This window comes from Dunckerocampus dactyliophorus, chromosome 8, assembly GCF_027744805.1.
Source record: "Dunckerocampus dactyliophorus isolate RoL2022-P2 chromosome 8, RoL_Ddac_1.1, whole genome shotgun sequence".
NCBI lineage: Eukaryota > Metazoa > Chordata > Actinopteri > Syngnathiformes > Syngnathidae > Dunckerocampus > Dunckerocampus dactyliophorus.
The window spans coordinates 32,387,407-32,401,878 of record NC_072826.1 but is presented as its reverse complement, the minus strand read 5'-3'; the positions used below and the strand labels follow the sequence as shown (position 1 = coordinate 32,401,878).

The window sequence follows — 14,472 nt, the reverse complement described above, 5'->3', positions numbered from 1 at the left end:
AGGTGAAGAAAGCAAGATGTCTGCATTCAAAGCAGCTGTCAAAGGAAAGCATCTGACTTGTGATGACTTGACTGAAGCGCAAACAGAAATTGTGAAGTTTTGTCAAAGGCAGAGTTTCAAGGAAGAGTTGGTAACACTCGAGGAACATCATAGAGTCAAGAAAGGAAGCTCACTGTGCAAGTTGAATCCAGTGCTACAAAATGGAGTCATGAGAGTAGGTGGAAGGTTGAGCCTTGCAGCAAAGCCTGAGAACTCCAAGCAGCAAGCCATCTTGCCTAAGAATTCACACATCACAAATCTTGTGTTGAGGCACATTCACGACATTACAACTCATCCCGGAAGGAATCACATGATGGCTAATCTGCGTCAAAGATTTTGGATACCTGCAGCCATAGGATTCATCAGAAAGTTTCTGTCCAAGTGTGTAACCTGTAAAAGACTTAATGGAGCTGCGGGAAAGCAACTCATGGCGGATCTACCAACATGCAGGGTCCTGCCTGACGACCCACCTTTTACAAGCATTGATTACTTCGGTCCATTCCTAGTGAAGAGGGGAAGAGGACAAGTAAAGAAATACGGCAATATCTTCACGTGTCTTGCTATAAGAGCCATACATCTGGAAGTTGCGTCTTCTCTCGACACGGACGCATGTCTCGATGCAATCAGAAGATTTCTCGCCAGAAGAGAACAAGTCAGAGAAATGTACTCAGACAACGGAACCAACTTTAGGTCAGCTGACAGTGAGATGAGGAAATTGATCAAGGAATGGAACACCAAAAGGATTGAGAAACACTTGCAACAGAAAGGTGTTCAGTGGCATTTCAACCCACCAGCAGGTTCTCACCATGGAGGAAGCTGGGAGCGGCTGATCCGTTCAGTGAGAAAGGTCCTGAGCGTCACTGTGAAGGAACAGCTCCTGGATGAAGAGGATCTACATACCTTATTATGTGAAGCCAAGGCAGTGTTAAACAGCATCATCAGACCTCAACGACTTAGAGGCTCTTACACCCAACCACCTGTTGTTGCTGAAGGTCAAGCCTATGTTACCTCCAGGAGTGTTTCATAAGGATGACCAATACACCAACCGCAGATGGAGACAGGTGCAGTACCTCGCGGATATCTTCTGGAATCTTCAGCGATGGTCTTCACCTGGAAGGAACTTTCGTGTCGGCGACGTGGTGCTGATAGTGGACGACACATCACCCACAAATTCCTGGCCATTAGGAAGAATTGTGGAGACTTTTCCTGGTGGAGACAGCCTTGTTCGTCAGGTTAAAGTGAAGACCAAGACCAACGAGCTTTGTCGCCCAATAACAAAGCTATGTCTTCTTCAAAAATCGGAGAATAACTGATGGACTGTGACCAGACAAGGACCTCATGGGACAAAGACATACAAGCTTCTTTGATAAGTAGTAGTAATATTATTTAGGCACCTTTTAATTTAAGTTAACACTTTTAAGTAATTGTTTCAAGGACGTTGATAACAATTAGGGGCCGGTAATGCAGGAGCCTAAATACTCTTTAAGTTGATTGATATTAGGATAAAAGTTGATTTAGGTTTATTCAGCTAAAAATTGGCTATTTACATTATTTACAAGTGAAATGTTGATGGTTCAAATATACAGTAAGTTAAAAGTTAATTCATTGTACTTTGTGTGTGGATAGTTTAAGGTGTACTATTTCATATAGCATTCTAATATTGAAGAAATGTTTTGACTTTCCTATGTAATGTATGTACATCTTTAATTGCTTTGACCCGGAAGTATCTATAAGGTGATGTAACCTGGAAGTGCAATCATTAGGAATAGGGGAACGGAGCCACACAGTTTTTTGACCTCTCATGCTCTCTCTCTCTATCTCACTCTCATTCTTTTTTTTGTCTTTCCAAACTCTCGTTTTGTATTTTTGTCACGATAGAATGTTGTTTGTTTTGCAAGTAAAGTGAACCAAATGAAGAGGAGTTTTCTGGAGTGTTTTTTGCATGCTACTACCAGAAGAGGAGCACGAGGGAAGAATTAGGAGCGTCAAGCTAAGGCTTCGTAACGAAAAACCTACAAACCTTAACACACATTATGTGGATCTGATTGGCTATGAGACAAAAGTAAGATGAGATAAAAATAACAAACTCTTGAAATTAAGGACATAAAATTGGCCTCAGATATCACCAGATTGCAGGAAATGAGGTCTAATTTTAAAAATTTTTCAGGGGGAGGACCCCCCAGAACCCACGCTCCATTTCCAGCGCTGAGGCCTACGGCCGCGGCCACACCCCCCCTTTTCAAAAAAGCTAGATCCGCCCCAGCTTATATTTTCCCCGTGTTGTATCCGGGTAGTTTTGCCACAAAGTGGACACCTTTTGTTAAAATAAATTATTGTTTAAAGGGCTAATTCGACTCTGCATATTGGATTCCAAAACCCGCCTTAGCCGAAACGTCACAAAATGAATGACATTTAAGCATAAAAATGGCTAAATGAACTAACATGCATACTGTATAGGGCATTCAGAAGACCCGTTCAAAGACACTGAAAAAACAATGACTAACTCAGGCTTTTGACTTTTACAAGCTGCTTTTAATGTTGTTCAGTCTCACATGAGAACCCTGAAATTGGTTTTAAATACAGAAAAAAAACAAACTCATGGACTTTTCAAATTGTAGTGTGTTCCCAGTAAACATGCCAACTGTTGTAACGCTACAGGGTTCACCATCCCGCTGGTTTCTAATTATAAATACCTGGGGTTCCTTCTTGACCACCAGCTTTTCTTTAAAGCACATATCGCAAAGTTAGTTTCCAAACTCAGGGTGAAACTGGGGTTCTATTATTCAAAATAGAACTTGTTTTTCGCTCAGAGCCAGGAAACTGCTTGTTTCAGCTACGTTTCTCCCTCTGATCGACTACGGAGATGTGCTGTATATGGGTGCTCCTCAAGTGTCTCCAATCCTTTAAACACTGTTTATCACAGCACCTTGAGGTTTGTCACTGGTGATGGCCACCTCACACAGTATGTCAAGTCAGGACTGCCCTCTTTAAGTGCGCATAGGTATACACATTGGCTGCTCCTGATTTATAAGGCTCTGCTTGGCTTAGTCCCAACATATCTAAGTACTTTACTCCAGAAAACTGAAAGTCAGTATGCCTTACAATCGTGTGACATCCTCCATCTTTCCGTTCCTCGTGTCACAACTGAACTGGGGAAGAGAGCGTTCAGTTTTGTAGCCCCCACAGCGTGGAATTTTTTACAGGCTGAACTAAAGCTCCTCAGAACTCATCCCTTTTTAGAGTCTTTCGGTCCTTGCTGTTGGACAAAGAGCATGAGCCACAGAACAGTTCCTTTGTTTTAAATAGCTTTTATGTACTTATCACAAATCACCTGCACTTTACAAAGTATGTGTGTTCATATACATTGTTTATTGTCACCTCCTACATTTATCACGTGTGACGTGTGCTGCTAACCTCTTGACCAGGTCACCCTTGGAAAAGAGATCCTGATCTCAATGGGGTTTTTTCTGGTTAAATAAAGGTGAAATAAAATAAAAATGAGAGCATCCTTGTTTCTGCAGTTTATTGATCCATTTGAATGGCTGCTACAACTAAAGATGTGTTTATTTGGACAAATACAACAATAACAAACATAGCTCATAATAAGAGCTGATATCTAGCAACTTCCATGTTTGTCTTCAAGTTCTTCCATGAATAGCTACAGCATTGTACTGCCAAAAAACGGAACTCTTATGAGCTGTTTTTGTTGTCATGGTTATATTTGGTACCTTTTTAGTTGTCAGCCGTTCAAATGAACAAGAAAGTAAAGAAACGTGGGTGCTCTAATCATTGTTTCCATGACTGTATGTAGTATTGTACACTGGTCACTAGGTGTCAGTAATGTTACTGTCATGTTAATATCAGGCTTGGTTGGAATGATCTCACAACACAGCTGCTGTTGTGGTGGTAACCCATGCCAGGCTACAACTCAACTCTGAACCCTCGACGTTACCTCCTGTCCGCCCAGTACTCAGTTCCCCTAGGAAACATATTTATAGCAACGCACGCGAGCATTCTTATTTATGTCTTCAATGGCTTATTTACTCTTATTATGTCTCCCACATTGAGTAATATGAGCGTAAAGGTTTATGTTTACGTCTAGGTTGGAAACCGGTTTTCTATGCTCTAATATGAAAATATTTGATTTTCAAATAAGAAATCCTGCTTTGCAGAAATTCACTTGGGGTCTGGAACCAGTGAACCGTGATAAACGAGGGACTGTGCTAAACTAATTAGCCACACGTTGTGTCTGACTTTGTTAAAAATCACTTCATTTTATTAGAATGAATGAAAGAAAGGGACAAGGCTGTGCTGTATACAGGAAGACAAAATTAACCTGAGCCAGTATTTTCCACTTTGTTACATAAAACCTCTTCTCAATCCCTCAGCTCCTCCCTCCTGCCCGCCATTGGTCAGCTGCTTGACTTCACAAAGCTTCAAACTTGTTTCCTGTATTATCCGAGGGGCGCAGAGTCCGCTGAGGGAAAGAGGCAAGGATTGCGGTGTGGGAGTCGGCATCAGTTCATCTAGGATGCGGAGAAGGTGGGAGATGATCGACAGTCTCTCTGGGCTAGAAGACCAAACTATCAGCATCTCTGTTTGATTATCGCATGAGCTCCTCATCAGGCAACCTTCACAGCCTTCAACGCCTTCCCTGTAAGTTCTTTGTTTATCTTCTGTGCACGCCTGAATGAACATGATCCTGATGTGTTTGTATTGGTGTCTACATACAGGATATGAACTCAGAAGGGAAATGACTATTATTACATATGCTGTGTGTGTGTGCACATTTTGAGGGGGGTGATGGATATTATATGAGGCAGCGTGACAGCTCATCTGCTGCATTGAATGGCTGCTTGCTTCTTGAAGAGACGAGAGAAACTCAGACAGGAATGTTGACGGCTACTAATTCCATCGGAATCAAACTGGACTGGGGCCACCGTGCCTCTCCAAACAGTGACCTCTTATTTATAATGAGATTATAGGATGCCAACAGAGTGCAGGTTTAGCTCCCCAAACACACCCATGCCGAGAGCATACACAGACCTGAGATCCGTGTGCGATCATGCGAGGCTAAGAAGGATCTAACTGGGACTCCAGGGAAGCCGTCAGCTGTCTGTCGCTGTGCTCCTAGCCTCCGTAGGTCACCCGCCGACGTCTTGATTACTGCGGGAACATGCCAGACAGCGGCACATTGGCATGCCGTGGCGTGAAGCGCTCACCAGCTGTTGGAAGCATGATTTAGCGTATGACGTCTTTCGCCGAGGTTTGTATTCTTGGTGTCTTCGTACTCACATAGTTCATCCATTTCTACGCTGACTTGGAATCAGGGGAGTATTGCGTCATTTGGGGGCCCGAGGCAAACCCAGTCATTGAGGTCCTCCACATCCTCGTACTGCACTAACAAAAATGGTCTTCTCACCTTAGCACAAGGTCTTCAATGTGCTTCAAAAGATTGAATCTACTTTACTGCTTTAATACTCACGTCTTTGTGATGAAAAGCGTCACTCAGCCTCATCTCGAGAGCGGCTGCATTCTCCGGCTCTTCCGGTTGTCGTACGTCTACGTTTGCTGTGACTGTGAAAAAGGTTAACACCTTTTGGAAGTTTTCCGCTCCACTGGGGTGGTAACTCCTCTTCATTTTTCTCCAAACCACGCCAACAAGGTTGTTTTGCTGCCGTCCTCCTGAATCAATCTACACATGCGCCGTAATGCGCATGAGAAGCGATCGTGATAGGTTACGCCTTTTGATGGTAGCTTTAAACTTAGGAATTAAGACTAAAAGAGTAATATGCACTTGAAATCAAAGGAAAAAAATAAATAATCAGTTTTTATGAGATGTTTGGGGGCCCCACTAGGCATGCCTGTGTTTGCCTCTTGGTAAGACCGGCCCTGGTTGTAATTCATTTTCCCTTATACTGGACACCTCCACAATGGCTTTGAAATTCCCACTTTAACCCACAAGGTATGCTGGGTAACCTTGTGGTAGCAACTCCACAGGCCCCACACTGCCATTTACTAATTAAGCATGAAACGCGGGTATGACACAGCCTATATACTGTAAATATGGATGTTCCTACATTGACAAACCTCAGCGTGTTGTGCGGCGAGGTATAAGCAAAGGAGACTTTTAGTATTCTGAGTGTGTGATTCAGAAGCTGATGGTAACGGTGGGTCCTGCAGACTAACAAGCTGAGAACCACTGTGCTAGAGTATGTTAAGTACCAAGTCTATCTCGGTCCACAGGGGCAGATCTAGCTTTTTTGAAAAGGGGGGGTGTGGCCGAGGCTGACATTGGAAATGGAGAAGGGGGGTCTGGGAGCCCTCCCCCTGAAAATTTTTTTAAATTAGACCTCATTCCCTGCAATCTGGTGATATCTGAGGCCAATTTTATGTCCTTAATTTCAAGAGTTTGTTGTTATTTCTATCTCTTTTATCTTATTTTTGTCTCATAGCCAATCAGAACCATATAATGTGTGTTAAGGTTCATCAGTAAATCGAAGTCTGAGATCGTAAATATTTTGTGGGACATCGTAATAGCGTAATGAGGGGTAATCTCTGGGTTGTCAATGTCAAAGTGTGCTGGCTGCCAGCCAGATTGACCGGCTTTTCAGATAAAAAGACCGTCTATTTCCCACTGGGAAGCAATCCCTAGCAGTGTTTAATTACTTTCACTTCATAAACCCTCCAGCCCAATGCCCAAACTGATATCAAGGATACATGCTGACCCTATCCTGCATGCCGCCTGCTTACCACCTACCACTACACAGTGCAGCATGTACTAAGCCATACACATGTACAGCCAGCCTAGAACAGTGTAGCATCCTCCTGACCCAAAAAGCAGACCACAAAATATTCCCTGGGGCTCCCCTCCCCTAGAGTCCCTCCATATAGAGAGTTGGGACATGACGAGTCGAAAAAATACGGTCACGTGACTCGTGGAGCCATCTTGGGGCCAAATTCGCTTCACGTTCACCTTTTCTTTACAGTATTCTTGGCCGTATTCTTGTTTATTCCCCAAAAATGCCGGGTTGTTGTGCATTTGGATGCACAAATAGACATGACAAGGGTTTCAAGCTGTACAGATTCCCTTCAGATGTCAACAGACGGACAATTTGGGAAAATAAAATCAACCGTTTGGGCTGGAAGCCGAACTCGTCTTCAAAGCTGTGTGAGGTAGGCTCTGTATATGTTAACATGTTTAATGTCACAATGTTTAGACAACCTGCCAGAGCCACCTGGGGCGATGTTACTAAGTTTAAGGCATCTCGTCATGAGCTTGGCACATTTTGGAGAGAGTGTGTTTACCTAAATATTGTGTTCTACTTCATTGGTTTGATATAAGAAAGTAGCCTAAATGTAAATATACTATAAAAAAGGAAACAATAAGGCAGTCATGGATGCTTAGAGTTAAGAATGATCCTTGTGTAAACCACCTCTGGTTGCAAATGAAGTCATCCATGATCTCCAGCAAACTTATAAAACTGCATTCATTTTGAGATCTGTTGGCATTGAATGTATCGTAAAATTCTGCTTTTTATTCCATTTACAGTTGAAACCAAATGTTGAAGTTAATGCAACTGTTCCATATTCAACAGAATTCATATTGTTTTAATGTAGACTGCATTTGCATGATGTCCATAACTGTTCAACAATGTTTTCATTCATCCAGTCAAGTCAGTCAAATGACACCATATTACACATTAGAAAATATAGATCTATAAATTGTTATAAAACAGACATTTTGCATGCGTCCCTTTGTGCAGAGACATTGCAATTTACATGCATTGTCGTACTGTGCACGCAAGCCACGCGCTTGAATTGGCCCCAACATGGCGGCGTAATCTCAGTTGTCATAACTCTCTTTATGAAAGGACGCTAGCCTCCCCTGCTCCCCCAGCCGGCCTAGCTCTGGGGTCAGTTGACTGACTGTGGCCTGGGGTGATCTGTCTTGGTACTAGTAGCAGTACTAATAAATCAACGTGTACCGGTTTAGACATACATGTACCTTCACTGGGACTGGGTGACTGCAATCCAGGATGGTTTATCATTTTATTAGCTTTTATTGTGGCAAAGAAAATCGTGGGTGCCTCAAAATGGGCCCCACACCCCCCTCTAAATCCGCGCCTGATAAGAACAGAAAACGCTGCACAAAACGTAGGCAGGAAAAGTACAAACTAAAGTCGCTGCTGAACAATCAAGCAGGTAAAGGCAATACACTTACCACTGCAGGGACAACACTGCAGGGAAAAATGAGAAATAGTAACACTGTGACCAGAAAGAACACGAGGGACTAGATGCTGGGACGAGCAGGTAGTTGGCACAAGGTTGGCAACAATCTGGCATAGTGTCTGAGTCTGGTTGCTGCTTAAGAAGGCCACTGTAATTGTCATCAGGTGTGTCCAATTAGCCCTCCTGTGGTCTCAGCCATGTGCTGCAAAAAGAGGACAGAGGAGGGCAGCAGAGCAGCACACAGATCATGACACATTTAGAAATAAAATACCTCAAATGTGCTTTAAGGTGCATTTCTTGAAACTAATTATAGGCTGTGGTTGAATATTCTTATTAATGTGACTTAGTCAAAGCATATTTACAGTATTAGTCAAAAATATATGGACATTTGGCTTCAGTTTGTCAAGCATGAAAATGACTAAATGAACTCAAATACAAATCTAAGACGTAAGACACATTGATATGTAGTATTGTGCCCTGGTCACTAGGTGTCAGTAATGTTAGTGTAACAACCTGTTGGTACTGTTCCTGTTAAATTCTGATGTCTGTGAACGCACCTCTGTTCACGTCATTAGTGAATAAGGAGAACAGCTGAAGTGTGTTCTGTGTTGGAGCTGAGTGCTCCTATCGGCCATAAGCTTGGCAATAAAATTTAGTGTGACTCAGTGACTCCACGAGAAGGCCACTTAAGGAAGTGTCCCGATGCTAACAAGGGTAAGTCTATATCAGGGCCACCAACACAGTGCCCGCGGGCACCAGGTAGCCCCCACGACCACATGAGGTGCCTGCAGGCCTGCTTTTCATTCAGGTTTTCAGTTAATAATGTGAGAACACTAGAAAGAAAAGTATTGTGAAACATAAAATGTGAGTTGTGGATACCAGCATTTTGTGAATGTTTTGATAAAACAAGCATATTTGATCTGTTTGGGTTGAAATGAGGTATGAAAATCATTTCTACACAAATCAGTAGCTCGTGGCTATTTTCAGTTTCTAAAAGTAGATCTCACAAGAAAAAACGTTGGTGACCCCTGGACTATATGATACAGTATGTCATTATGTCAACCATATTGGCTAATAGGAGTGTAAAGAGGTGTTCGTGGTTCATGTCTATGATAGTGCTAAAAAAAAAATACCGTATTTACAAGGTGATAGAAGGTTTTCTATGCTTTAACTATGAAAACATTCCATTTATAATATAAAGAATGACCTCTACTTTAACCAATAAACGAGGCACTACTGTGTATGAAAATGGATTCCTCTGTTCATTTTGAATTTTGGAGAAAATGAGTGTTTTAAAAGAATTTCATGAGAAATATGCAAATCAATGCCGGTTGCATGAATGAAATGGTGGGTGATTCAAGCAGTGATTCATTTCTTATCCTGCTGTCTGGCCCCTGTGCAGGCGTGGCCAGACGTTTGGGGAGTGACTTAGAGCAAAATTCGGTCTATCCATCATTTTTTCGGACTACATTTTAGTTGTCTGTTACTTGCTGAAAAAAGAAGCAATATTTCACAAACATGAAATATGAAGCGGCAATGGGCCTCATTCACGAAAAGTTCTTACGCACAAATGTGTTCTTAAAGCCTTCTTACGAAGATTTTTGGCATTCACGAAACGTGTTCTTAACTCACAGGGCCTCATTCACGAAACGTTCTTACGCACAAATGTGTTCTTAAAGCCTTCTTACGAAGAGTTTTGGCATTCACGAAACGTGTTCTTAACTCACAGTTCTTAGATCTAAGAACAAATTCTACGAACGCTCAGGAGGACTCTTACGCACAAGCAAAGCTTGCACTTTCAATGCACAATCGCCCTCATGATGGATTTTGCAACCTGATCCCAAAAAATGTAGTGCAAATAAAATATCCCAACAATTATTTATCATCAAAACAACTAAAATATACTGATGGATAAATATATATTCAAATCCCAATTCATCAAAAAAAAAGGCTGGCTGGACGTGCGCTGCACAGAGAGACAATGTAAAGGGACCATTAGATTTATTTGCTGAAAGCCACCAATATTTGATGTCCCGCTTCAGGCTTCAGGCTTCCCTCTCTGTTCTTGCAGGTGTGCAGGATCATCAGAATAACATCGCAATGAAACGTGGTGTGTCTATTGCACACGTAGCACCCCCAGATAACGACATGCGCCCCCAGCCACGTCTTGAGCCAGACCACGGGGCTGCTGTATTAATTAGGCAGCGTCTAATCAAATGTAACCACAGAAAAAATACATTGTCACACACAAACTATGTATTTTGACTTTATTTTTCCATCATGATTGTGTAAATATTTTCTAGAGTTTCCGAAATGGTTTGGTTTTTGATTGATGGCCCGCCTCCCGTTTCCTCCAGATCCCTCCGGTGCAGTCCAATCTTTTTTTTTTTAGTCTATTTTAAGTCAAACCACTTCTTTTTAACCTCTGTGGTGGCGCGTTTCTTCGTGGAAACGGCATTTATGTTTCCTGCAATGGTGCTCCATGCCGACTCTTTTTGGATGGCCTGATGACCGGTGGATACACGTGAAAATAAGGTGGTCTTGTGTTCGCTCACTCCTTGTAAAAGCACCTCTATTTCAGTAGAATTGAAGTTTTTCTTCTGTTTGTTGTCCAGCTGCTTCTCAGTCTCCCCCTTGCGCGTTGCCATCTCCGCCTCCAGCTGCCTGTTGCGCACGGCACATTTTTGACCTTATATAGGAAATAATAGGCGGTGACCTATGCAAATTAGGCCTCACATGCACGGGCATCGCAGTTGGCATTCATCAACCTAAGAACACCGGTGCGAACGATTATCCCTACTTAAGAACGTGTCGTGAATGTGGCGCAGTTTCCAACCCGCGCCTTCTTAAGTACAGCTCTTAAGAAGACTTTTAAGAAGATGTTCGTGAATGAGGCCCAATGTTATTAAGCACAAAATTTCACACACAAAGTTTTGTAAATTAAATACAGTGGATCTGTCATGTTCAGTGTTATCGCTTTGCTGCCACCTGTCTGTTTTCTGTTGCAGTGCATACCATACCCAAATTACTCATGTGAATCACCTGTGACCAATTATCTGGGCCTTTATCAGCTGCTGCCAGACCACAACCAGTTGCCAGTTACTCCCTTGCCAATCCTGCTTCCTGTTCCTCATACCTTGGCTCCCAACTGGTCCTTGCTTCCTTGTTGTTTCATAGTTCGTTGTATCTTGCCTAGCAGTATTGTTAGTACCTGTGCTGCCTCTTGTTTTTCTGCAGCTCCCTTATTTATTGCTTAGTTTTTTCTCCTGCTTGCCAGTGATTTTTTGTTAGTACTTTTTGGCCTTTGCCCTACGTAACTTTACGTAACGTTATATTTTTGTATTTTTGTTGTATTCTTTGCACCTTATTACCTGGGGTAATAAAAGTGTGTTTTTTCACTCAAGCGCTGTGTCCATCGGCATTCTGGGTTCCCACTCTTGGCGTCAGCCAATTCGTGACAGAATAACTGGCCATTATGGAACCTGCAGATTTGGAACACCTGCGCTCCGCCCTGAATCATCAAGGGCAGCTGGTGGGAATCCACGACAAGTCTTTGCGTGAAATGATGGACGCTATCACCGCGCTTGCCATCAGTGTGGGTTCGATTGACCAACACCTAGAGCAAGCACTTACAGCCGGACTTCTAGTTCCTCCTCCACCCTCCCCTGCTAATCCTCCGGCAAGTCCCGCAACGTGAAGCCTGACGCCCTATCCAGGGTCTACGGCCCGGCGGAGGTTGACACGACTCCGGACACCATTGTGCCTGTGGCCCGGGTACTTGGAGCTCTCCAGTGGGAGGTGGAGAGGAAGGTCTCGGAAGCCAACACTGGGACCACGCCCCCTGACGGGTGCCCGGAGGACAAGTTGTTGTGCCTGATTCCCTTAGGTCCGAGGTCCTGCAGTGGGGACATGACTCGAAAGTGGCATGTCATCCAGGGGTTGGCCGCACCAAGTTTATTCTGGGACAGAGATTCTGGTGGCCATCCCTGACTTCCGACATCAAGGCCTTCGTCGCTGCCTGCTCAGTCTGCGCCCGTAGCAAGGCTTCTCACAAACCTCCAGCGGGACTTCTGCAACCACTTCCTGTTCCCTGCCGTCCATGGTCCCACATCGCACTCGATTTCATCACGGGGTTGCCGGCTTCTCGAGGACATACGGTGATACTTAACGTGGTTGACAGATTTTCCAAAATGGCACATTTCATTGCTCTCTCCAGACTGCCTTCGTCCATGGAAACGGCTCGGTTGCTGGTCAAGCACGTTTTTCGCCTTCACGGCATTTCTACCGACCTTGTATCTGACCGGGGGCCCCAATTCGTATCCAAGGTCTGGAGATCTTTCTGCAGGACACTGGGGGCTTCCATGAGCCTGTCTTCTGGTTACCACCCTCAGACCAACGGCCAGACTGAGCGGGCCAATCAGGACCTGGAGGCCGCTCTGAGATGTGTTTGCCATCGCCACCCATCCGCATGGTCCGCCACCTCCCCTGGGTCGAGTACGCCCATAACTCACTGATCTGCTCGGCCACAGGCATGTCACCTTTCAAGGCCGCGTTTGGATACCAGCCGCCATTGTTTCCAGCCCAGGAAAGAGAAGCAGCAGTATCGTCGGTCCATCAATACATCCGCCCCGGGCCCACCGGATTTGGCGTGAGACGAGAGCTGCACTCTCACGCACTGCGGCCCGCAACCGCAGATTAGCGGACCGACATAGGGCCCCGGCCCCGAACTATCAACCGGGCCAGGAGGTCTGGTTGTCCTCCAAGGACTTACCATTGGCTAACACCAACAGAAAGATGGCACCCAGATTCGTAGGACTATACACCATCCAGACCATCATCAGCCCTTCCGCTGTCAAGCTCAAGCTCCCCGCTGCCCTCAAGATCCATCCTGTTTTTCATGTTTCTCGCCTCAAACCAGTATCCACCAGTCCATTGTGTCCTCCTGCTGAGTCTCAGCCTCCTCCGCGGATGATCGATGGCCTGCCAGCTTACACGGTGAAGGCCATTCTAGACTCGAGAAAGAGGGGTAGGGGGGTGCAATACCTGGTCGACTGGGAGGGATACGGACATGAGGAGCGATTGTGGGTCTCCCGCCCCTGTATCCTTGACCCAACACTCATAAGCGACTTCCACTCTCTCCATCCAGACAAACCAGGTATGCCGCCAAGGGGCGACTTGTGAGGGGGGGGTACTGTCATGTTCAGTGTTATCGCTTTGCTGCCGCCTGTCTGTTTTCTGTTGCAGTGCATACCATACCAAAATTACTCATGTGAATCACCTGTGACCAATTATCTGGGCCTTTATCAGCTGCTGCCATACCACAACCAGTTGCCAGTTATTCCCTTGCCAATCCTGCTTCCCGTTCCTCATACCTTGGCCTTCCAACTGGTCCTTGCTTCCTTGTTGTTTCATAGTTTGTTGTAGCTTGCCTAGCAGTATTGTTAGTACCTGTTCTGCATCTTGTTTTTCTGCAGCTCCCTTATTTATTGCTTAGTTTTTTTCTCCTGCTTGCCAGTGATTTTTTGTTAGTACTTTTTGGCCTTTGCTCTGCGTAACTTAGTTATATTTTTGTATTTTTGTTGTATTCTTTGCGCCTTATTACCTGTGGTAATAAAAGTGTGTTTTTTTCACTCAAGCGCTGTGTCCATCTGCATTCTGGGTTCCCACTCTTGGCGTCAGCCAATTCATGACAGGATCTCTGCACATTCATGATTGGTTTGGTATTAGTTTATTTGAACATGAAGGTTCCAATGGAATACATCTCATAAAGCATCCTTTCACAGTTCGACATGTCCAAAAGGTGTAGGAAGAAGCAAAGCTTATTTAATCCCACCCCCCGTCTATTCCACATCTATTAGAACACTTGTTATTTCTTTTCCTGCGTTCCATGTCATGTTTTCTATGATAATCAGGATACTAATACATTAAAGATGACAGTAAGACCAAGAAAAAAAAGTATATATAAATTAAATATGAATAAAGAAACAGTTTTTTCCTTTTTGTTCTGGGTTTTTTTCCCCCTTTTTTTTTGAGCATCCGAATTTCCGGATTTTTGGTCCAAAGCATCATTTCATCATTTCTTTTTGTCGTCATTTTTTGTCATTCACCCTCAGTTGGGAATAACTTCCAAACACGTGATAATACGGCTAAAATGTCCGATATACGTGTACCACTGCGCCCAGAAAGGGAAAAAATCTTGAC

The 14,472-nt window shown here is 44.0% G+C and overlaps 1 protein-coding gene across 2 annotated transcripts in view; it reads left to right on the top strand.

Annotated features, from left to right (window-relative positions):
* LOC129185837 (bone morphogenetic protein 7-like) overlaps window positions 1-14,241 on the top strand; it is a 31,861-nt gene extending 17,620 nt beyond the window's left edge. Inside the window, exons 2-3 of one of the 2 annotated variants that reach the window (XM_054783362.1) lie at window positions 4,428-4,695; window positions 11,676-14,241. In XM_054783362.1, coding sequence (XP_054639337.1) covers window positions 4,428-4,642 — 215 coding nt within the window. In that variant the 3' untranslated portion in view covers window positions 4,643-4,695; window positions 11,676-14,241. Of the gene's footprint in view, window positions 1-4,427; window positions 4,696-11,279 lie in introns of both variants that reach the window. The other variant, XM_054783361.1, reaches the window with a different exon arrangement.
* Window positions 14,242-14,472: the final 231 nt, after the last annotated feature.